At 46.2% G+C, this 25,805-nt stretch overlaps 1 protein-coding gene across 1 annotated transcript in view; it reads left to right on the top strand.

Annotated features, from left to right (window-relative positions):
* The window catches only part of PAPPA (pappalysin 1), a 182,085-nt gene that overhangs the window by 40,786 nt on the left and 115,494 nt on the right, over positions 1-25,805 (top strand). Inside the window, exons 3-5 of the mRNA XM_069031458.1 lie at positions 10,849-10,994; positions 17,723-18,016; positions 21,908-22,100. Of these exons, the coding sequence (XP_068887559.1) occupies positions 10,849-10,994; positions 17,723-18,016; positions 21,908-22,100 (633 nt within the window). The remainder of the gene's footprint in view (positions 1-10,848; positions 10,995-17,722; positions 18,017-21,907; positions 22,101-25,805) is intronic.

Genomic DNA, 25,805 nt, shown 5'->3' on the forward strand with positions numbered 1-25,805 from the left:
TAGTCCTTTGCATCTGACTATACAATTTCATTTCCTTAAAAAGTGTGTTCAAGGCTTCACAGCTGAAGATAAAGATTTATTGTTATGATCCATCAATATTCCCTGAAAAAACTCCCTAGAAACCAAATAGAGAGAAATAGCATTCCTTTGTTGTGGCAGGGAGAAAAAGAATCTCATGAACTTTGAAAATGTGAGGCTTCTGTTGCCAGGACAGTTGGTTTCCTTGAACTGAAGTCTCCATCACCTGACTGTGCTCTTTGTGATCTCGCTTGGGTGTCTCCTACACTTTTCTGCATAAGATGGAAAAAGAGGAAATTTTGACCTGTCTCATTTGAATCCGATTTTCATTTCTTTCTCAGAAAAGAGGAAGACTGGGATTATCCTAACCATTGATGATCTTCCCACTGCAACAGGACCAGCTTCATGCACAACCCCTCCAGGAGGTTAAGAAAGGAGATTTGAAAGTCCATGAGTTGTAAAAACAAAAACAGAAAAGAAGCGGCATCTCCAAAGCAAAAGGGATGTTTTGCAAGCTGCATATTTGGAGTGGTTATTTTGGCCCATCAACTCCAGAAGGATCTGCAATAAACATGCTAGGTCCTCTGTGATTTTATGTGATTTTATTTTATTTTTTTTTGTTGATGTCGGCCTGATTCCAAGTCGCTCTTCATTCCAATCTAAACGTATATCTCCCTTTGTGGCACGGGGTTTATGTGCAGGGAGGATTAGTGTCAAAAAGTGAGATGAAAGCAGTGAAGAATTTGATCTTGTTCTTTTTCCACCCTGCACTTTTTGCTGTGTGTTCATTAGGGAAGATGCTGAAGAAGGACCAGCCCCTTAAAGTGCCAGCAGCACTGGCAGGGACAGTGCCACATGTCCCCTTCTGCAGGAGCAGTAACTGCACTGCGAGCACCCCACAGTGCTCCCCACCCTGTCCTGTGTGCTGCTTCCTAAAAATCCCAAATATTCCCACACAGGAGACCCACTGAGCCCACCCAGGATCCTGACCCATCCCACCCACAAAAGGCTGCTACAGCAAGGGCAGAGGGCCCAGGGAGCTGGAGCCTAGGACAGGGCTGTGTCCATGGGGCAATCCCATGCTTTCCTGGACTCTACAGGGGGGACACAAAGTGTTTGCCAGTGTTCCAGAAGTGCCAAACCAAAGACACTCCAACTGTGACTCCCACAGGTCCCACCAGCCAGGCAGATGTTTGGGCAGGCTGCAAAAGTGACCGCAAACCTGACCCAGGATGGAGATGAGGAAGAAAGGCTGGAGTTGAGTGTTAGTATTAGAAATTTTTAGAAAAATTTAATATAGTAGTTGCTCTGAGTTAGTCTCATAATTAAAGAAAATTCCATCTTAAATCACAATTTTCCTCTTGATCTCTAACTTACAGAGGCTCTAACTCTTGCCCCTGTTCAAGGGGGTTATCACAGGCTGCATTCCTGATCTCTGGTGTTTTCATTAAAAAATCAGGTTTGCCCTGGTGACTGAAACCAAAACGTCCCTTACTAGAGCTGTTTTGCAGTGTTGCTGTGCCTGTATCTGCCAGTTGTTCTTGAAAGCTTTGGGATGAGAGATTGGTAAATGCCAAATATTAGAACAGTGGCTGCTCCCTCATTGAAAGCAGAGCCTGGTTCCACCAGAATATCTGTTTATGAAGTTAATGTACTTCCTTGTCTTCAGGAACGGTGAAATGGAGGGATTCAGGAAGGACCAGCTTTTTGTAGGGAGCACTGATGTTCCATCTGTGGAGCACCAGGCCTTCAGGACTTTTTTGGAGATTGTAAAATACAAGCCAAGGATTGTAAAATATGAGTGAAGGCTTGTAAAATATGATTAGTGGCCACCAGCAGAAAACTTCAAGGATCTGCAACACAAGACACCACTTATTTAAAAGAAAGATGATCCGTATTATCAGAGAATGCAGGCTCAAGGGATAGAGGAGCTAATCCTTGCTGTCAGTTTTCCCATTCAGAAGACAAGGAAAAATATTCTGTTCGCCTATTTCATGACTTCTTCACTCACAGTAAAATTTCTTGAGGGGAGGCCCAGTGCAAGGGGTTTTGTCCTGCTTCAGCATCACTTCAGCGGGTGAACAGGGTTTGGATCAGTGCAGGGCTGGTGTCAGGGCTTTGACCAGAATGGAATTTCTCTCTCCATGTTTAGGAAGCTTTCTGAGGCCCAGAGGGGAAGCAGTGGGCAAGTGCCAAGCAGTACAACTGATAGTTAAAATAAAATTTATACACCTTCCTCTACGGGTTTAAATTCTTCTGTGTACATGAATGAGGTTGGCTGCAGCCAGAAGAGGTTTCCATGAAGTGGCAAAGGAAATCGGTTTTAACAGAACAGGTTCCTGAAAATATCCTTATGCCACTTCTCTCTTTATGGTTTGACTTTTCTCCTTGTTACAGTGGTTCAGGCTGGAGAGTCTGGAAAAACATCAGGGTAACCAGGGCAGAGGGAATATCAGATGGAGATGAGGGATAGATAAGAGGCAAATTACAGTACATTTCTCATGGGTCATTTGGCTCTAGTCTTGAAAAGAAGAGGAAAAAAATCCCGAAGCAGTAAAAGAAAGAAAAAGAGACAATCAAAACAAATAAACCTGCCAGTGTTGCTGATTTCAAAGGCCTGTGAAATGTGCATATATGCTTCATAATGCTTTGCTGTTTTAAATGAAATGTTCCGTCCTTTAATCCTACTCACTGTCTCAGAAGTTAACTGCACAGTAAGATCACAATTCTCTCTGCCAAGGCTTTCCCTTTGTTTTCTTTTTTTTTTTTTTTCTCCCTGCAAGCTATCCAGCCAGCATATCTTTTCCTAGTTCTGTGCACTTGGTTATTTTCTGTAGTATATTATGGAGTTCTGTGTAGCTTAATAATTTTTTATGGTCATGCAAGGAAATGGGGCTTTTCAGTTCTTGCTGCTCGAGGGAACTCCAAAGTTGCTCCACTCTTGGACGTAGACCCTGCAAAAGCAGAGGGCTCAGTGATCAGATATTTATGGTCTGTAGCACTGCACCTCTTTCTAAACCTACGTAAAGGTTATCTAAAGGTGGGCTCCAAGAACTGGGTAGTAAAGCCTGGAAGGATAAAGAGAGAGAAGGAGCAAATAATGTTGTGTACATGAACAGCCACCCCAAATTTTTGCCCAGAGCTCAGACAGAACATGTTTGACATTTGAAAAATTTTGCATCATCTTTTTCCCCGAGCCTCTGCTCTTTCTTATCCTGGCCAGAACCAGCAGAAAAAGTGCCGGGGGAAAAAAAAAAAGAGAAAAAAAATCTGTTTTCACTGTACTTCTGAATCTGAGCCCAGGTTTGTGAAGGATTTGGCAAGGATTTACAAACCTTTGAGAGAATCCGTGCGGAGATCTGAGGAAACCCGCCTCCCTCCTTTAAAAAGCAAGTTGCCTTGGCCAGAAATTGGGCAAAAATTGGTCGTTTCAACTGAGGTTTCCTTTGAGATTTTGGATTTGAACCTGAAACTGCACTTTGAGAATCAAATTTTGCTCTAACTCTAGATTTACACTGGAGCAAATACATCACAGTCAGTGCTGATATTTGTGTGCAACCCAGTGAGAGCAGAGGTTGGCTCAGAGTGCAAACCAAGAACAAACCAAGAGAGGACACAGCACAAAGTCTGGAGTAGTCCAGGCATCACATTTATTCCAACCTGTTGCTGTGGTTCAGCCTGTTAAGTAGATACTGCATTTACAGCATCCAGGAGTTAACTGATTGCATGAAATAAAGTTGTATCATTTATTGCAAGTCTTTCATGAGAAGGTCAGAGAGGACTGAGCGGGGAAGCGCCCTTAGGGTTCTAAGATGATAATACTGATTTTAAAAGTTAATAGCAAATAATTTCCTATATGTATAGGGTGGTTTTTCCTCTCAGTCCTATAGATTTATTGTTACAGTAGAAATTTGTGTATTTCTAGGGCTGTCCTGCTGGAAAGCCTGGGTTTCAAAGCAAATGCAATGAAATTGGTAACTTGACAATTGTAAAAATTCTCTACTTTCAAGCAAGGAGGTGCTCTCAGTCTCTGTTGCAGGATAAAGAAAACCCAGACCCAAAGAATTCCCATATTTTGTACAGTAAAGTTCTTCTTTTCTTTCTATAATGTTTTTTACTTATTTTTTTAATTGGGTGAGTAAAGCCTGAGTCACTATCCTAATGGTAGAATGAATTCAGTTTGGAAAAGGGAAACCTGGGATCAATGAACACCCAGAGCTTTATAGCCACGTGGGCTTTTATTTTGCATTATTTTCTGCTTAGGGGTTGGTCTTAACTGTAAAACCTGTAGTGATGTAAAAACCCCTGGTCCAGCTTTAACAGGCTCACCTGAAGGCATTAACAGTGTCACAGAGAGCAACACAGAGTTCAGCAGGGGCTACAAACCTATCCAAGGAGCTGGATTTATATTTGAACAATTATCCTAAGTGGCTTTTCTTGGATCCTTATCGTTATTATATTTTTTTGCCAAAACATCTCTCCTCTCTTGCAACGGGAGATCAGATTTGGGGCCTGTAGAAGACATTTGATAAACCGAAATTCTTTCAGAGCTGCCAAGCCTGCATGTGCTGACACTGCTTGCAATTTATGCCTGTGGACATGACCTAGCGGCTGCCTGGGTTGGATGTGGCTGGAATTACAGTTCCACACTTGGATTTCAGTGTGAACACAGGCAGTGATCTGGATCTAAACCGGGACCTGAAGCCTCTCACTTGTAATATTCTGGTTCTGCTCTGTTTCAGGCTCTGTCCCAATCACTGAAAGATTTATACCTTTATCAATAAATTATCATGACTTTTACTACACTTACGCCAGTGTCTTAAATTAACACTAAATTCAGTGTAGATGAGGCACGCTTCCTGCTGCACATGATTTATGGCAATCCGTCTGAAATGAGGAACAAAATTGAATTTGCCAGCAAAGGCAAATCTTTAACATCAGGTCAGACACAAATTTTATTGCACATCCATTGCTAAAGAGGGTTTGTAGATTGTCTTTTTTTATGCAGGTTTTTTTATAGACCTGTAGCACTTCAGGCTTTAAAAAAAAAAAAAGGAGTTAGAAATATTTGCAGGTCTGAAATCTCTACTGTGTCTTTGCGTCAGGTTGGAGGTGACAGACAGGACAAACGTAGCAGTTACACGGCACTGATAAACTCTCAGCTTGAGGGCTGTGTCCCTTTTTGATGACCTGCCTTTGGGAGAAATGTGGAGAGTGTAGATAAGAGCATCAGAAACAAGCAGAGGTCTTAAAAGCAGTGAGAAAGGCTGAGGAAACAAGGTGGTTTTAGCCTAAAAATGAAATGGTGTACAGGAGATATAATAGGCTCTCAAACAAGTAACAGGTTTGGCAAAGCAGAAGGGAATCGAAACTCCCTGTCAGTGGGGAATGGCACAAACAGTCATCTAATAGAGCAGAAAAGATTCAGGTAGACCTTTAGAAAAAAACTTTGTGACCATAAAGGAATTGAAACAAGGGCTGCGGGTTACTGGGACAGTGACAGAGTCCCTGTCATGTGTGGTTTTAAGTGAGCTAAATAAAAATTTGCTTGGTGACACAGAGAGATGCCCCAGCTCTGGGGTGAAGGGCTGGCAGCTGTGGTCTCTGGACATCCCTTCCAGACTCATTTTTCTGTGACTGTACAACAGAGGGCAAAAGGCAGCTCTCACACTGGCATCAACACTGCCTCTCCAAAAGCAGAGTTAGCTGTCTAACCACCCAGGACTGAGAAATCACAAGGGGAAAAGATAAATTACAGCTGTGCACATCTGCCAAATGGCCCCATTTCAAGGTCAGCTTTCAGTGCTGTTGCAGTCGTGGCTCTTGCCATTATCTTCAGGAAGAACATCCTTTATCTCAAAACCATTCTTGCTGTTCACTTTCACTGCAGATATTGAGAATCTCTCGGTGGACACTGCACCCTGAAACCTTGGGCTCTCTGTGTGGGTTGGACAACCAGGACAGACACTTGGTGGGTGCCTGTCCACACACTGACTGCTGTGCTCATTGCTGCTCCACTGAATCCTGGGGCCAGGATGAGACCTGGAGGGACACAGGGAACACCACCGAGACCTGTCAGCCACACCGTGTTGGGAATCACACCTGGATCTATCACAGGCTGATGGAGACCCTTCCAGGGCTGTCCAAAAAAAAAAGCTTTCTCTTTGTTTAAACCATGCACCGTGGTTTAGGCTGGGCTGACAGTTCTGAGAGCGGATACAAGGAGTCTTGGGAAGAAGTGATTCACTGGGTCCCTGTGATTCCAGCAGATTTACTCTGTCCTGCCGTGTGCTGAAGCCAGTAGGTAAAGGATAGCACACAAAATGGAGATATTTTGAGGCTGACTTCCCAATTCAGGAGGTGCTGTTGGTTTTTGTTGTTGTCGGTTGGGTTTCTTTTAAGGATGAAATGCAGTGCCTTCTGTTCCTAACAAACTCACCAGGCAGTTGCAGACCATACTCCATAGTGAGCAGATAGCAAGGTTCTTACTCTGTGTTTGGGTAGGGTCTTGCAAATAATCCCCTGAGTACCCTGTTTGTTTTCTTGCTGTAAAGCGACACTTGTCTTTGAAGGAAAAAACCAAAACCAAAACAAAGTCAAATAGAGAATAACTGGGAGCAAACAGTAGGAAACATTTTCTAACAATAAGGGCTGGAAGACTCTGTGTTCCTTGCAAAAACAACCTGGAGTGCAAGAGGCTGCAGCCCAGCCCCATCAGGGAAACCTGGGGAAGCCCCTCTCTGACCTGGCACAAAAAAAGGAGGAAAAGTTGCCAACCCCCAACAAAACTGCTCAACCCTAGTCACCAAAATCAGATTTAATATGATTAAACCTGATATCAGCTGAGTTTAAGAGCAATTGCCAAATGTGTCTGTGGTTCAGAACAGAGGTTTGTGGCTGGGTTTGGATGTGGAGCTGACGTCCAGCAAAGGGAGCTCGTCACAGTGGCTCCCACAGGCAGGTGGGGCTGGTGGCCAAGGGCTTCACCTCATCCCTGGGGACGAGTCACAGCCCAAATGGACAGGAAACGGGTTTGACAGATGGGTCAGGCACGGGGATAATGGCTGGGTGACTGATGGGATGGGCTGTGTGATGGGTAGGGCCACCGAGAGACACTGCTGTGTGAGCTAAAAACTCCATTAGACTGAAACTGGAGCATTGCACGGGATCCATATCCCTGACTGAGGGCTGGGGCTCACTGGATGAGGCTGAGCTGCTGCACAGAGCAGTTTCAGAGGGCTCTTTACACTGCAGCGGAGGCAAAAAGCAAACAAAAACTGTGCATTGAACAAATAAGTCGATGAAAAGATCTGGGTGGGAATGTGAGCATTGCCTGATATGATTTGGTGTCCCAAATGGCCTTAAACAGCCCATAGAATTTCTATGTCTAAAACAGATTCCAGCAAAGGAGACCTTTTATGATGCACTAATAGGCTCATTAGTCTTTCTCCAGCAAGGCACGCTCACAGCATCGTATGTTTTTTCCATTACAGGAATTACACGTGTTTTGTTGTGCTTTGGGTTTTGTTTTGTTTTCCACATAGACTTGCCCTGACAGTTCCCCCATTCAGGTTTATATTGGAGGTACCATCTCGAGCCAATGAATTTTATGAAATATGTTGCTGGCACTCACAGAGAGATGCATAAAGGAAATATTCTAATGACAGTTGGAAAGGCTTTGATCCCTTTCCAAGACTGCACTCACGTCTTTGAAATGCGAGTTTGGCAGTGCTGGAAAGGCTGGGCTCTTTGGCTCTCTTTGGCACGAGCCCATGTGACAGACATAATGTCCTCTATCAGGGGACCCACATAACCTTGAGGAGTGTAAGCAGTGCTCGTGGATTGTGCTGGGTCAGATAGTCTGGGCTGATAACGAAGCAGGGGGGAGTCAGCCTAGTCCAAGGCAATAACTGAAAGCTATTTTGACCTGGTAACTGTTGGGTCTGCTGCCTGCGGCTACAGAGTTGGACATGAACTGCAAAAGTAGTTAATTTATGCCTCCTTGAGTGTAGGAATGTGGCGATGATGGATAGGGATGGGAGGTTATTAGAAACATGGGGAGGAAGGAGAGGATGGAATTCCAGCTTGTGTTTTTATCTCTTACACACACACACACGCTGGTTCCTCACATTCTCTTGGCTGCCTCACGTGTGTGCAGTGTCCAAGCCCTCACTGCCACACTCACACCTCTGCTCCTGCACGCTCACACAGGCACACGCTCACACACTTCCCAGGGCTCTGCCTGAGCTCAGGGCTCGGGCATGTTTACGTGCTGGGGTTTGCTGGCTGCTTCCATGAAGGAGTTTGCATTTACTGCCTTCCAAGCATGATCTACTCACACCTACACCCGGGCAGATCCTTTGCTAAAAATCCTCTTGGCATTCTGTTCTTCCACCACTGAATACATTCTGCTCACTCACAGCCTTCCTCTGGCTAGCAGAGAAAAGTGGTCAGAGAAATACCATAAACCCAAGTCAAAAGGACTTATAGTAGGATGGATTTACATAAGGCATGAATCCAGTCTCAGTGAAGCATTGCCATCACTGGCCAATTAGTTAAATGCTGTCTGCTCTGGATGTTTTCTGCAGTAATAATCCATGTAGCCCTGGATGTTGGAGCACATGTGCTGTATGGAAGAGAAAGAGCAACTGTGGCCATGCGCTGAGGAGATAGACGGGGATTGGATTGTGTAAACGATAAGCAAAGAGACAGCTGAGAATAAAGAAATATTAGTTTAGATTGTTTGAAACCATAAGAGAAGAGGAAGGATAAAAATGGTAATCTCAGGGGGGGAGTTGGATTATAGTTACTCCTAGAGGGGTTTGCATGTGCATGAAGCATCTGCATCCAGAGTCAACAGCCGCCGCCTCCGTCCAGGCAGCAGGACCTTCCTTCCCGCTGTGATACAAGCACATAAACATTGTTCTAATCAGACTCAGTGCTTCTGTTTCTGCCCCCCTCTCTCATACGGAGCATCACATCACTCCCACATTCTCTCTTGCACTTTTGCTCACTGTCAGTGATGCTGCCATAGGTGCAGGCACACACTGTCCCCTCCCCATGGTCACCACCCCCTGTCACACATTCCCCCAGTGCTCTCACACTGGCATTTGGAAATGCACATCAGTTCTCACATGTAATTTCAAACTATTGCTCGTGGATGTGTCTAAGAAGGAGCCCATGCTTGGAAAAGATGCTTTCTAAGGCACAAAGAAGACCCTGGGAGTAGATTGTGTAGAGCCTCAGAGCATTGTGCAGATGCAGGCAGGACAAGTTTGAGAAGCTAAGGGGAAGGTCTGTGTGTTTTCCATGGATGTGTTGGGAACACTGGAGAAATGAGAAATGTGTAAAGGGTCACAGTGCTGACCTGTCCTTCAGGATGTCATCCCCATTTGATCAGAAGATAAACACTGTATGGAATGGAAACATCCCCTTCCACTGGTGTCCCCAAAGAGCACATGTTCGTCCATGACTCAGCCAGGGCCTGGGGACACCCAGCCATGATCTATTTTGGAGGCAATGACTTCAGCAAGTGGCAGGGGAAGCTATTGTGGAAATATGAATGTGTTTTCCATTTGGGAGTCCTCCAGGGAAGGACAAAAAGATCTTGGTGCTGAGCCAACTCCCCTATTTTTTCTTCACCCTTCTGGGAGCAAAAGCCTTGCAAAGTGTGCAGGAAACCCTTCTCAGAGCCTGTGGGGGTGTGTGGTTTGGGAGAGCTACGTGAGCCTTACCCACACCCACATACACACACAAGGAGGGACTCCAGGAAGCAGGAATCCACCTGCTCAAGACCATCGTGGTGTCCTTTCCCTACAGCCTTTGAACCGTGCTTGGCTCTGGGTGATCACTGTCTCTGGGGTCTCCACCTGTCAAGTGAAGATACTACAACATATTCCTCTTCTAACTTTTCTCTTATCACAACACTTCATATCAAAAGCCAGTGTGAGATGGAAACACAGAACCAATGGCTTTAATCTTATATTTTGTTTTCTCCAGCTTTACTGTGAGTTAGAGCAGTGCAATCAGTGTGGCACCATGGTATGTGCACTGCCAAGCAGCTCCTGTATTTCAGTATTAGAAAATCTACTCCTTCAAAGGAGTAAAAAATACCTCCAACAGCCACCAAGCTTAAGGGATTGGCTTAGCTTGCCTGCAAACAGATTGCTCTGTAATTTCCAGGCATCCCAAAAGCTTAGAGAAATGCTGCTCACCCTGGGAAGACCTAAGGAGCCTTAGGAATTTATGTCATGGTATGGTACCACTCCTGCAGAGAGCTCGTGCAAGGAAACCTCTGCCTATTGGAAACAACAATTCCCAACCAGCTGTGGGATGTCAGGGTTAGGCCACATGGTCTCAGCACAAGTGGCTGCCACTGGTGCTACAGGAGTGACCCTGTGAGCTGGTGTTAGTTGTGGTGCCAGCCTGAGGATGTGAAACTCGTTACTGTGAAGGAAAATTAGAGGTAACAACAGCGAACAGCTTAGAGGAAATGTGCAAGCTAACTGCTGGTGTAAAAAGATTTACTGACCATAATACTTGGTTAATTACGTTCATAATAAATAGATTCCTATACTTACCTTGAGAATGTGGACAGCTTTATGTATTTACCTTGGATTTTGTGGCCTTAGTTAATCAATGCCCTGAAGTTTTAGATGAGATTCACTACGTGAATGCAAAGTAATCAAAGTTTGGGAGTGGGTTATTAAAACATTTCAGGTGATTGAAAAGCAGGATATTATAAGACCTTTGCCTGGATTGCAGCACTTCTTCAGGGTTTTGTTGCTTTTGTGTCACCTTTAGGAAACAAATGCTTTTCTTTTTCTACAGAGCATACTTAGATGTCAATGAACTTAAGAACATACTCAAACTGGATGGATCCACACACCTCAACATCTTCTTTGCCAATTCCTCTGAGGAAGAGCTGGCTGGAGTGGCAACTTGGCCCTGGGACAAAGAAGCCTTGATGCATCTAGGTGAGTGATAAAGATGTTTCTTCTTTGCAAAGCATTCTTTTGAGGCACTAAGAAGGAAAGACAAATATGCATTAAGCTCTGTTCTGATTTCTTATCATTCCTCTAATATATAGTCAGGGGAAAAAAAGTATTTCACGATTCCCAGATACTGGCTCACAACCAGGAAAATATTAGGTTATAAACCCAAAGCATATTATGGTATTTGTAGATGATGTCAAGCCGAAAGTATTTCACCTTTTCAGTGAAGCTACTTTACAGGGCATTCACTCCATGGGAGAAGTTTGCAGAAGATTGGGGGATAGGTGTGGGGATGAGGCAGAGGTGAATCTTTAACCTTAGCCTAAGATCTGATCCTTAGTTCATTAGCAAGTATTCAATTAACTCACAGACTGTAGCTAAAATCTGCTGCTGTTTTTCTCTACCAACGTGCGAAAGAGAAAACTGCTGAGGGATTGTATTTCTAATGTTCATTTGAGTGGAACTGGAAAGAGTTCACTGCCCTGCAGATTGCCTGGTGTGTTTCATAACCAGGTTGCTGCTGGAACCCAGGGATCCAGACAAAGCTCTGCAGCCTCCCAAATGACTCACTGCCACCTGCAGTGCCACTGGACCTGTGTTCCCTGCAAAATGTCAGAGGAGCCTCAAAAGGTTCAGAAGGCACTGACTGAGCCAGTGTGAGCTTCTTATAATTTCACAAACCTCCCTCGAGCTGCCAGCCTGCTCTGGTCATCTCCTCTGAGCAGGGGTTCTCATTGGTTTTCCAGACATTTCTCCAGCTCGTGCAGACCTTCCTAGGCTAGAAGTGAAGCCCAGTTTCATCCAAGCTAAATCTTTGTGACAGATTGTTTCAGCTAGTTTTTATATTACCCAACCTCATGTTGAGCTAAATAAAAAAAGATATGGGGAACATAAACATAAATGAGGAGAACAATCAGCGTTTATTGTCCTAAAACATGCAATGGAAGTTGAGCTATAGCCATCAGTCAGGGGGGCTTTTTCATGGTCAAAAATACCCCAAAAATGAGATGTCACCATGTTTTTATGGTCACCTGTCTCCATAGCAGAGAGAGGCTCCATGGTCAGACCAAGCAGTTGGAACTGGCTGCCTTCCTTCAGTTTAGTAAATGTTTTATTACAACACCCAGCTCTGCAGCTGCTCTGGAAGATGTGTGAGCAAGCTTCCCTTCCCAAGGAGCAGCACTGATACACTGACACTCCTGCTGAGCCCAACTGGAGCTGAAGCCACTTCCACCCTGGCTTGTCCACAGCCCCATCTCTGTGGGCACCTATTGGGAGCACACAAACCAGAAGGTTCAGTAAATGCCCACCAGTGACCGTTCCTCAAGGCAACATCTGGCAAAAGCAAAGACAGATCTTAACCCCAGCCTTGAGCAGCACCCACAGTGATGGGATTTTTATCACTTTGGGATGACAATCAGTGTGGATTGATGGTTGTGGGTTTGATCCCTGTATGGGCCATTCACTGAAGAGTTGGACTCAGTGATTCTTGTGTGTCCCTTCCAACCCAGAACATGCTGTGATGCTGTGAAACATTAGCCCCAGAGTCACTGCCCAAGATATGGCTGCAATATAGCTGCTCCCTCCCTAAATGAGGACTTTCACAGCTTCCCTTCGTGTTGCCTTGGGAGGGAGCAGACGACAAGGGGAGAGCTCCAGAGCGCCAAGAAGAACCTTCTGCAAGAGGGCTGGGGCTCTCCCAAAGCCCTGATGAGTTCTTCTGTCACTTCGTTAAGCTAATTGTCAGCATCGTGCCTGAGCAAAACAATTTAAATTCAGCTCCTACAGAGCAATGACAGAGTTCATTGACCATAAAAAGATCTCACAAGAAAAAAATAGACATTGGACAACAGATTAAATTTGACTTGCCATAGGAAAAAAAAAGTAAAAAAATAAATAAATAATGCTCATAATTTCCTGTCATAATAGCCCTCCCAGACCTGTGCTTGGTTTGTAAGAATTCATCTTTAATCTTTTTTACTCTCTTCTATAAATCCAATATGTACTTAATAAAAAATATGAAATATGTCCTGTGGTGCAGATCTAAAGGCTGGGATAGAGATTGTCTGGGTGAGGGAGTTTATCTTTTCTGTAAAACTGCAATTGATTTAGATTCTTGACAGCTATAAAAAATATAAATTTTCAACAAAGGCAAAAATAAAATCTCCCTCTCCAGCTGCCTCAGGGTTCTGCAATGCCAGAACAATTTAAGCAGCCTCTATTGAAGGCACATCCTGCTGTGGAATTTTACCAATATTCCTGCCACTGGGAAACAAACTCTGGAATTATTTTTAGGATAGAGAATCCCCAAAACCATGTTAGGGTACTCTTTGGGTGTAAATGGCTCCACCTGGGTAGAGACCAAGCATGAGAGGAATCAGAGCTTGTATTGTAAGATGGTGAGCGTATTGTTTTGGCACAGCCTGGTTTTAGGTAGCAGGGGGACCACAGAGGTTGCTCCTGTGAGGAAGCTGCTGGAAGCTTCCACCATGTCTGGCAGAGCCAGTCCCTGATGGCTTTCAGGATGGACATGCCACTGGTCAAAACTGGGCCAGTGAGAGAGGTTGGTAACGCCTCTGTGGTAACAGATTTAAGAAGGAAATCAAAACAAAGTCACAAGATTTTGGGATTCTAGTCAGAGAAGAGGAGAAGGTGAGAACATGTGAGGGAAACAACATGGTGACACCAAGGGCAGTGGAGAAGGAGGGGCAGGAGGTGCTCCAGGAGCCAGAGCCGAGATTCCTCTGCAGGCCGTGGTGAGACCACGGTGGAGCAGCTGTGCCCCTGCAGCCCCTGGGGATCCACGGGGGATGCAGAGATCCACCCGCAGCCTGGGGGGATCCCCGGGGGATGCAGAGATCCACCCGCAGCCCTGGGGATCCACGGGGGATGCAGAGATCCACCCGCAGCCCCTGGGGATCCACGGGGATGCAGAGATCCACCCGCAGCCCCTGGGGATTCCTGGGGGATGCAGAGATCCACCCGCAGCCCCTGGGGATCCACGGGGATGCAGAGATCCACCCGCAGCCCCTGGGGATCCATGGGGATGCAGAGATCCACCCGCAGCCCCTGGGGATCCACGGGGATGCAGAGATCCACCCGCAGTCCCTGGGGATCCATGGGATGCAGAGATCCACCCGCAGCCCCTGGGGATCCACGGGGATGCAGAGATCCACCCGCAGCCCCTGGGGATCCATGGGATGCAGAGATCCACCCGCAGTCCCTGGGGATCCCTGAGGGATGCAGAGATCCACCCGCAGTCCCTGGGGATCCCTGAGGGATGCAGAGATTCACCTGCAGCCCCTGGGGATTCCTGGGGGATGCAGAGATCCACCCACAGCCCCTGGGGATCCACAGGGATGCAGAGATCCACCCGCAGCCCCTGGGGATCCACAGGGATGCAGAGATCCACCCGCAGCCCCTGGGGATCCGGGGGATGCAGAGATCCATCTGCAGCCTGTGAGGATCCCCGGGGGATCCCCGGGGGATGCAGAGATCCACCCGCAGCCCCTGGGGATCCAGGGGGGATGCAGAGATCCACCCGCAGCCTGTGGGGATCCCCGGGGGATGCAGAGATCCCCCCGCAGCCCTGGGGATCCAGGGGGGATGCAGAGATCCACCTGCAGCCCTGGGGATCCACGGGGGATGCAGAGATCCACCCGCAGCCCCTGGGGATCCCTGGGGATGCAGAGATCCCCCCGCAGCCCCTGGGGATCCCTGAGGGATGCAGAGATCCCCCCGCAGCCCCTGGGGATCCCCGGGGGATGCAGAGATCCACCCGCAGCCTGGGGGGATCCCCGGGGGATGCAGAGATCCACCCGCAGCCCCTGGGAATCCCCGGGGGATGCAGAGATCCACCCACAGCCCCTGGGGATCCATGGGGGATGTAGAGATCCACCCGCAGCACTGGGGATTCCTGGGGGATGCAGAGATCCACCCGCAGCCTGTGGGGATCCCCGGGGGATGCAGAGATCCACCCGCAGCCCCTGGGGATTCCTGGGGGATGCAGAGATCCACCCGCAGCACTGGGGATCCCTGAGGGATGCAGAGATCCCCCCGCAGCCCCTGGGGATCCAGGGGGGATGCAGAGATCCACCCGCAGCCCCTGGGGATCCCCGGGGGATGCAGAGGGGCACTTGGGGCACTGCACCCCGGGGCAGAGTGACCCCCGGCGCTGCAGTTTCGGGGGGCTGTGCCCGTGGGAGGGGCTCAGGCTGCAGCACGGGCGCTGTGGCTGCTGCTGAGAGCGGACCCACGGCGGGGAAGTTCAGGAGAGCTCTCCCGTGGGAGGGACCCCACGGCCTCCCAGGAGCAGCGGAAGGAAATCCCGGTGATGAGCTGACCAAACCCCTGTGCCCTTTCCCCTGCGCTGGGGGGGGAGGTGTTCTAAGGGCTTATTTTACTTCTCATTATCCTCTTCTGATTCTGTTAGTAATAAATTCACTTAGCAACTTAAGTTGAGCCTGTTTTGCCCTTGAAGTGTTTCTCCCGGTCCTTATCTCACTCATGAAGTGTTCGTTAATTTTTTTTTTTTTTTCCTTTTCCCTCCTCTGCCCAGCTGTGGCAGGGGAGGGTGAGCGAGCGGCTCTCGTGGGCGCCTGGCACTGGGCCAGTGTCAAACCACGACAGCGAGAGAGAGGAATCATGGGTTTATTGTGGAGCTGCATACTGGTATGTCTGTATATAATTAATTGGGAATGTGAAGAACTGGAGTAAGGAACAGTTCCGTGCTGGGAAAAGGAGGTGCGGATGCCACGTGTGGCGTAATAGAAAAGATGCTGCAGCGTGGTTGGTTTTATTCACTCTTTTGTGTACGTATTTAAATTTTCTATTCTTTTTTCTTAGTACTCTCTGTGTATTTGTACATGCCCATGGGACTCGTCTCCACCCTCTGCATATTGCCTCATGTGCCCCTGCTCGGAGGGAAGATCTTTTCTCTCTTGCTATTCATGTGTGTGTCCCTTCAGGACATCCAAAGTGCTCCTTCCTCTCCCTTCAGCACTGACACAGTTTCAAATGAAGTCCTGCATTTTGTGTTTTGGACAATGTTCTTGGAGGAAAACGTGAGGCAATGGGGAAAATCAAAGCAGAACCACAGTCAGGGAGGTCTAGGAAAAGGAACTCCAAGGAAAGGCTGAAGGGATTACAGTGACTCTGAAGGGAAAGAGCCTGAAGTGGGGTTGATGACAATCTCATAAAAGCTGATGAAAGGGGAGGAGAATCTTCTGTTCTTCATATCTGTGTGAGGAAGGACTTGAAGTCATGAGCTTCAATTGCCAAAAAATCAATTCAGATTAGATGTGAGTTAAATCCTTGCAGCCGTAGGGATGTTGAGTGCTGACACTGATTGCTGGGGCAGTCATGTCATCAGGGGTTGTGAAGAGGCAGCAGGCCAGTGTGTGTGAGGGATGGTATAGACCTAATTGGTTCTGTGTTGTTTGAGAGTGGAATTTAGAGGACTTCCTAAGAACTTCATGGTCTTATTTTCCTCTAATTTCATGGTTGTTACAACCAAGTCTCCAGACAGATGAGGATGAAGAGTCCATGGTGCATCGGAACCCGGTGATCTCATCTTCCCTGCGCTACAGTCACTGATAAAGTTCCTCCTGCCAAAACCTTTTCTCTCCTCATTGTCACTAAATTACTAGAGTACCATGTCCAAGATTTATATTCCCAATATAACTTTAACAAGCAGTCTCCTCTTCTCATGGTAGGCAGGACACAAAAAGAGTTTTAAATAAAAGGCTTGGAAAAGTTGAGATCAACAAGCTAAATAAAGAAAATATCAAGCATATCTTAAATACAAAGGTACACCTAACTGAGCTACAAATATGATTCATATGATTAATTCAATGTACTGTAAATCCTCACTAATTTGCTGTTTGCTTATTTAAACATCCCTTAAGTCATACAACAAAAAAACCCCGTTAGTTTTCTTTGCAAACATTTGATAACCACGCAGTTCTTTTAGAGTTATCACATTACAGGATTTCATTTTTTTGACATGTTAGACTTTAATGCATATTCATTAGTGGACTGTGCAGTTCAGATCAAGCCAGGCTTGTCTGAGTCCATGAACAGTGTGTTTCTGACATTTACTCCAAAGCTGCCTCCCTGACACCCTGCAAAAACTGCTCCAGCCTTGGGTGTTCTCACTTTGCTTTGTCCAGCTCTTAATTTGCAAATATTGGTGCCGCCTTCTGCAATTCTCAGGGTGTTTCAGAAGTTAATAGGCTTTTCTCACATCTTTACCCTATGGAATAATATACACAGAGTGTTCCAGGTGTGTTTTGTTTGACTCTTGGTGTCAAATACATTGCTTACACCTATCTGGGCAGAGTCACACTCTTTAAGCACATGAAATTATCTGAAATTGCATAGTAGGAAGTAATTTCATGCAGGATTTTCCTCTAGGTTAACAAAAAACCCAAATTGAGCTTATTCAGTTGAAAGACTGATTGTTGCAGTGGTTTTGGTTCAGGATGTTGAGCTTTGTCCCACAGTTCCTCATCCTTAGAGCCCCAAGTTAAGGGTGAGATGAAACTTTGCTGTGCAGGAAATGTGTCCAGTTCTGCAAAAAACTGTCTGTGCACAGAAGATCCAATGACCTGCCAGAGGACCTACCCTTAGGAATGTGTTCTTTTCCCTTTTTCCTGCTGTCCTGAGGAACACAAGGCAAACCCAGGTGCTGCTCTCTCTTCCCCTTGCAGGTGGCATCGTGCTGAATCCCTCCTTCTACGGAATCCCTGGCCACACGCACACCATGATCCATGAAATCGGGCACAGCCTGGGGCTCTACCACGTCTTCCGGGGGATCTCCGAGATCCTCTCCTGCAGCGACCCGTGCATGGAAACAGAGCCCTCCTTCGAGACTGGGGACCTCTGCAGTGACACCAACCCTGCTCCTAAGCACAAGCTGTGTGGGGACCCTGGGCCTGGCAATGACACCTGTGGTTTCCACAGTTTCCTGAACACACCCTTCAGCAACTTCATGAGTTACGCAGGTACTGGGCTTTTCTGGGGTTGCTGGGGAAGTCTGTGGCTGGGCAGGAGTGAAGAATTGCAGTGTTACCCCTGATTTCTCAGTCTATTTCTTGTGGGGCTTTATGCTGATAAAGGTCTAGGACCGGGCTTGAATCCCTTCTAGTTCTCCTTTTCTTTTATCCCAGTTTTCCCCAGCTTCGCAGAGTTTCATGTGAAGACTAGGCAGAAGGTTTGGGGGATGGAAGAAATGAGATAAGCATTAAGAAAACAGCTTCCAAAGGCTCTACGGCAAACCTGACACCCTATTTCTCTGGGATCTGGATGCCTGCTCTATGAGATCTTTCAAAAACTCAAATCCAGAGATCGTTTATACTCTCCCAAGGAGTTATAGAAAAACAGGTGATATTGATACCGCCAAGGCTGTAGGATAAACCTGTGACAAGTGGACAACTCCTGAAGCCCTGCTCGTGCCTCCAGGTGTCTGTTGAAATGCCATGTCCAAGTTTGACTTGGAATCACTCACATCCCAGTTCCATCAGTAGAATGTGAATAGTGGGATTCTGCCTGGTCAAGGACTACCAGTGTGCTGTCCTGGTTTGTACTGGGAGTGCAACTACAGAGGTTCCATATCAGTGTGGTAAAGCCACCCCTCAAAGTGAAAGCTGACGTGATTACAGTTCTTCAGCCACAGCTCTGCTGCCCAGGTGTGCCAGGTTCTGGCATTCCTACCAACAGAGCATATCCCAAAGAGGGCATTTGCTTCTGTGACCCTGTCCAATTGGATGAGGCTGGATTGGGGGTCCTTGGTGCACCCTTGGAAGCTCAAGGGGAGCTGAAAGATCCTCTGTTATTTCTCAGAAGGAACAGGGGATACCTTGACTCATATTTCCCCTTATTTTGGGCCACAGGGTCTCTCTGTGGTGACAATCTATGACAGTGAGCTGTCAGCATCAACAACATTTTAAAGGCAACCAATATACTCACAGACACTGAAGGGCACCTTTTTACTCCAGGAAAAAACACATATTGCCCACTCAAAAGGTCACAGGATTGCTTATTCTGTAATAAAACTGTAGAGAAGCAAAGTGTTTAATGGCATCTGGGGCATGGATTGAAATGATTTATAACAGAAATGCTTTTATGCCCTTCGTGGCAGTAGCTAAGAGTGTTGCCGAGTTTTCTCTCTATTTTTCTATTTGTTTAGAGGGTGCTTTCAGGGACAAACCCACCGAGTCAGCTCCTCGGTGTGCTCTGTGCTGTGGTGCCTGTGGTCGGGCAGGGAGCCTGAGCACCTGGGCCAGCTTCGTGGTGGACCTCTTATCCCCCAGAAAAGGCAGGGCCACCCCAGATGACAAAATCCCCCCACCAAATCTGCTCGTGTGGATGTGGTGAGGGGTGGAGCGTGCTTAATTCACAACTCTGAGCTCTCTTCTTCCAAAGAGAACTTGCCTTGCCAGCTGACTCAGGAGCCGAGGCAGAGGCAGACCACAGAGATACCCATCTGCTCCTGGGAGCTACACGTGTGCTGGTGTTCTGAGATGAAACCTTTGCTTTTTTCCTTGAAAAATTAAGTGAAGCGACATGATAGGTATCTCTAGAGCTCAAGCACGAATCTGTTTGTTTTTCTGTTGTTGTCAGTGGAGTAAAATATATCAGGGTATCAAATTGCTGTCAAAATACCTTTGAAACGTAGGTTGAGGTCATGCAGTTCTAGGAATTGCCTTTCTTTCCTTTCTGTTTTGCTGCTCATGTACAGCTTGATCATATTGTGTTTGTCTGTCTGTCCCTGCCCCATCCATCTGCCCAGTTACCCCCAGCCCTGAGCAAAGCACTGACTTAGCTAATTTTTAGTTTTCCTGGAATTACAAGTTACAATGGCCAAAAGATTAGGTAGTGTGAGAAAAAGGACTTGTAAATTATTTTTACAAGTCCAAATAGCTGTGGTGTTCCCAAATAAAAGATAAGTTAGTTTTTTAGATGACTTTTCATGAAATCATTAGGAGTTCTTCCTCTGAATTCCGTTGGAGTATTCATCCCAGCAAAGTATAGAATTTCTCCAATTATTACTTTATCTGAGGATCTTGAACCTCTCTTGATATTGAGTGGAGCACCTCTCTCCCTCGCCTCTCCTCCCTCTCCCTCCCCCAGGACACAGCCTGTGCTGATGTTTAAACAGATTGAGAATGCAGGTCATCTTGCTGCTGTGCCATTGTCTCATGGCTTTGTCCTATATATTTTTTATTGTTCTTTTATGATGGCTATTAAGGGCCTTTGTCTCCTTCTGTGCTTCCGTGAAGAATATTTATGGCTTTTACAGCATGCTCAGGGGTAGACCATCGATAATTATTGAGGAAATCCAGAGATGTCACATTAAAGCAGCTTTTTGCATACCCACAGGGATTTGTAGATTTTATCAAGCGGGTGGTGTCTGTCTCTCTGCTGTGCATGTTTGATCAGAGGAGTGTCACTGCTCAGTGGAATTGGGAGAGACACAGGGAAACATGTGAGCTGGTGTGTCCCTACTGTGGGGGAGCTGGAGCCTGAGCAGGATCCCGGCTGGAGCTGTCTCCTTTTGCCTGCATCTCTGGGGAGATGTGGCCAGGTTTTAAATTAGCCAGCAAATACTCACTTCTCTTTAGAAGAAACTCATATTTTCTTGTTCCTCTGGAGTACCACAGGGCACGGACTCGCAAACATCAGAGCACCACTGTCACCATATTGAACTTACCCGCGACTCCCCGAGCAGCCTCCGGTGACCTGCATCTTCCCAGGGAAGTGCAGCACTTGACCTGTGCAGAACTGTCATTGTTGTTTGGATCCCAGCTGGGACCGAGCTCTGCTGGGCTGGGAACTCTGCAGGCACATGTGAAGGAACACTCTGTGTTTTCAAGAGCTTTTCATCTGATGGGAAGAACACCAGAAAAATAGTTGAAGGGCTCAGCATCAAGTTCCTCAGCATAGCTTTGCTGGGTGACTTTGCACAACATTTATTCCCTCTGGGATCTGCACAATAGAGAGACAGCAATTTTCTGCTTCTCTGGGGCATTGTAGTTGTAAAGCTGTATGGTGTTCAGAGGGCACTGGATGTGTTCTTGTTGCCAAATCATGTTTGAGGAAAACAAGACAAAATGAGAAATGGGTATTTATGGGAAATCATCCAGCATAGTTATTTCTCCATTTTGAATGAAAGAGAAATATGAAATATCGAGAAATGTTTGTGAAAATTTCAGAAGGACGTTAGAATCATAGTGGTAACGGGGGAATTTTTTTACAGAACTAAAGTTATTTTTTGCACCAAAAATGTACGTTTTTAATCAGTGCCTGTAATATTTTGAATTGACCTTTCAGAACATTTTTATTTGTTCATTAAAAATTTAAGAACTTCAAAAGTTACGTATTTTTAAAATTCTGTGGTGTTTTAATCTAAGAAATCTGACAGAGTCTGTTGCCCACAGTTTGCATGAATCCCAGTCAGTGCTTTATCCTTACACTACCATCCTTTACCCTTCCATCCTTTCTCAGAGTTATTCTTTTAAATGTGAAATGCTTTTAAACCAGCACTCCACTGGTGGCCCAAATCCTGACCAGAAGGTGCTGCACTGAGGCTTTCTGTTTCTTCCCCTCTGTGTCTCTGCCTCATTTAGGGATGATCTCTGGGTGCTTCAGGTGTGTCCCAGGTCAGGGGGAGGGAACATTTATTGATTTATTTCCTTCCTTTTTAGCCATTCTTTCCTTTCACCTGCCTCCACAAGTGATGGCTGTGCTAATTCCTTCACAGACCATTAACTCTGGAGTGCTGTGGGATCCCAGCCCAGCCCTTCCAAAGAGCTGCCATTCACCAGGTCGTAATTCTCCCTCTTGCTCCCGCCTCCTCTCCCACGTGGCTGATGTGGCTTCTGTTTGAATTCCAGACGATGACTGCACCGACTCCTTCACGCCCAACCAGGTGGCCAGGATGCACTGCTACCTGGACCTCGTCTACCAGAGCTGGCAGCCCACCAAGAAACCGGCTCCCGTCGCAATCGCCCCCCAGATCGTGGCTCGCACCTCCACCTCTGTCACCCTGGAGTGGTTTCCACCCATTGATGGCCACTTCTTTGAAAGGTGATCATGCTCTGCTCTGTACTCTTGTGCTGCAAAAATGGGAAGGGGAGAACCAGAGGCCCCGCTCCAGGAGGAGCAGCTTGGTCATGTGCTGTGCTCAGCCTGGGTTAAGGCTCTTTCCTAAATTGGTTCATACTGAGGAGGTTATTGATCTGTTGTCTGCTCTTCCTTTCTCAGCCTGTAGCACTCAGTTGAAGGCCATTGATTTGCCATGTAAAGGGCAAATCTTTCTCCATATATTACGGGAGGAATTTTCAATCAAAGATTCCGGCCCTGTGATTCCTGCTGTTGCTGCTGCTCACGAATACCTGTGGGCTTCGGCTGTGCCTGCATGTTCCCCCCTCCTCTCCTTGCCCATTCCCTTTGCAAGGACAAAGTGGATCTTGTTTTTACAACACAGAGCTCATGGGCGAGGAGGTGGCTGGGCTGGGGACAGGGAAAAATGTTCCCTCCTCCCCTGAGCTGTAGATGTGAGATGGGAATTGAACAAGGCAGAGTCCCAGACCCTTGGGTATGATGTGAATGTCATCCTGTAGGTCAGGGTAGGGGTGTGTGTTCCTGTCTAGCAGGCATGCAGCTATGTGATATCAATAATGGAAAATAGGGCTCTGGGCAGGAGTTGCACCTCACTCCAGCCCATATCTGGAGCAATTCTGCCCCAGTATGACCTGAGTAACTGGGTAGTTCCTCTAAATGCTCTTATGCAGCTCTTGGATGAGCTGCAGGAGCTATGGGAGTCCTGGCAGAGAACTTCCCAAATGACTGACCTTCTCACGTTACCATTAACTCACCTCCCCGTCTGCATTTCTTCTCCACCTCTTGCTTTGTTGTTTTATAGAGAGCACACTTGGAGTGTCCTTCAGGACCGCAGCACTTCAGAGCACAGGAGGCCAAATTTACAAGCGTATTAGCACCCAAAAAGCTGCCTCAGCACTGCTGCTTTGTGCTGGGAGAGCACCTTGAAATCACTGCCTCCATCAGGGATGAAACTCCTTCCAGCACTGCTAGGACGCCGTGGCCATTTCAGTGGCCAGCTTGCACTTTATCCCACTAGGCAGAGAGCTGTTATTTTCTGCTCAGATGAGATTTTCCACCCTTATTGCAGATTAATATGGGGAGGGAAATCAAATCCTGTTAGGAATTGATGAAGAGAGGTCTTGTGCTCTGAACAGTGTTTGCTTTAATTACAGTTTTGTAACCGAATCCTTTTATTCCCTACCTGTGAAAAGGACTTATGTGTAGTTCTGAAATTTAATTCAGAATTTTTCAGCCCATAATCATTTTTAGGTAAATTAAGTTTCTCCAATTTAATTTAGATTTCAGAAGATGCTTATTGTGTGTTAAATAAATGCCATCTGCCTCTAAAAAACACATTGATGCAGAGTTAATTGTTGTGTAACCAAATATGACTTTATTACATATTTCTTATAACTCAATCAATATGTTCTTAATAACCTCTAGTTGCTTGCTTCTTAAATAACACACAGTGGATAGCCTGCTAAATCTAAAATTTCATAACAGAGTTATCATATGTTAAATAAAGAATGATTTTCCAGGGAAAAAAAAGTCCTTTGGGTTTTCAAATCTGTGTGCTCAGTATTACTGAAGAGATTTAAAGAGACAGCCTCAAATACTCTGAGTCCAATTCCTTGTTAAAATGAGATTCCCACTGCTAACGGATACAGAAATGTTGCCGTGACCATTTAAAAATGTCACTGAAACATAGAAATGATCCTGTCTAAAACATGCCCAAATTTTTGATCTGCTAATCAAAACAAGGATGATAGTATTATTCTAGTGACTAATCCTGGAAAAGCTCACGTGCTGAACTTCCAGAACCGCCGAGCCCAGCGCTGCTCGGCCAGAGACCCATGCCTGTATCAATTTGTGAAATTGGGTCACTGTGCAAGACAAGTAGGAGGTAAAATTGGCCAAGTATAATCTTATCTGTGTGTGGGAATACTGTAAATCTTTGCAGATATTTTTACACAAAGTGCACACCATGGCCCAAATTTTACTTGCCTCACTTGAATGAATAAACTCATTCACTTCAATGGGACTATTCATGTAAAAAACAGAAGACTGATACTCAGCTGCTGAGTGCCTTGGGCCTGGTTTCTAATGCACGGAGGCCCCTTCCTTGCTGTTTTGACAGTGTAAAAGGGCCTTCAAAGGATGAATGGCTCTGGCTACATTAGCAAGTATTGTGGCCCAATATAAGTAGATCTCCAGCGCAAAACAGTTGTTAATGAAGACCTGACGTCAACACCGCGGGGGCTCGGGGGGCTCACGGTGCCCCGCGGCACCAGCGCTGGGAGCACATCAGGTGTGGTCCTGCAGCACACCTCCACTCCGATTCCTGGCACAAATGGGCTCAGCTTCCCTGCTCCAGCACTGTTCTGAGTGCTGGGAGTGGGGAAGAGGAGGAGTTTCACTCCCAGAGCTCACTCCTGATCCCAATTACCATGCTGCTGTGGGCGCGCTCGGCATAACTCAAGTTCCTTTTTATGTCTCTTTTATTCTCCAGAGCTGTGCACAGGCAGTGACCTCTGCTTAATGAAAGTCAGGGAGGGAAAATTTAGCCTTCTGTTTAAAAACGTAGCACTGGGCTGGCTGTATCTGTGTGGGAGGTCCTGACAGGTTGAAGGGAGATGAGGCATGGAAGTAAAGACCATGTGTCTGTTCCCTGCTTAGATCCTACTTGGTCATAGGTACTTTAGATGCTTTCCTCACAGGGTCTTCAAATTACATGATTAATTACATGGATTGAGGGGCAGAGAGCAATGTTAACTCCTAATTCCTGTAAATTTGGGTTTGGCTATCCTGTGTTCTCACATCTCGGCAGAAGTAGACACAGGAGTTGTGCACCTCAGTAAAATCTTGCCTCTTCAAAGTGTTCAATTGGTGTTTGCTCTTTCACTCTAGAGAGTCACTCACCTGCATGTAAATTTCCCAAGACACTTTGACCCTAAGCTCCAGCAGCTGGTTGAGCTCCCAAACATTTCTAATAATCAAATATATCAACAACCAACATTTCTTCTTGTAGGTCCTGCCCACAGGATTGGAATCCTTACCGTTCTCCATCCTCCCTTTCAAAAAGCGTGCAAAAATGTTGCATGCACACATAGTAGCATGTAATAATGAAATAACAATAAAGCCAATGAAACAAGTGAAAACAAGCAAGAAAAAGAGAAGTCTCTTCATTTCCTGACTGCATCCATTGGATGTGTTCATCTGCTGTCTCTGAGCATCCATTCATGCACCTCCCGTTTGAGATGCGTGGGCAGATGTAAACAGTTATTGTCACAGGGCTCTGCAGCAAATTTGGGCAGAAATCTTTGAATGCATCTGCTTCTTCAAGTTTTCATTGAGGTGACAGCATTAACTTCCATGAATCTGATTCTGTCTCATTCTTAGCAAGCAAATATTTTGGTCAGTGTGGTGTCCCAGAGATGGCTGGGCTTGATAATCACTCTGTTAAACCTTGCTGGAAAGTTTCAGTGCCTTAGAAGGGAGAGGACCAACTCTGAATTTCAAGTACAGCAGTTCCAATTTATTTGGTAAACAGGCACTCTTTACCCAAAGGAATGACAGATTTTTTGTGGTTTTGAGTTGCCTACTGAACTGGTGCTGGCCCTGAAGGAAATTATCTGTTTTTTCACTAGTAATCTTTAGATTTTGAACCCACTTCATTGAAATATCATG

Source organism: Aphelocoma coerulescens, chromosome 17, assembly GCF_041296385.1.
Source record: "Aphelocoma coerulescens isolate FSJ_1873_10779 chromosome 17, UR_Acoe_1.0, whole genome shotgun sequence".
Classification (NCBI taxonomy): domain Eukaryota; kingdom Metazoa; phylum Chordata; class Aves; order Passeriformes; family Corvidae; genus Aphelocoma; species Aphelocoma coerulescens.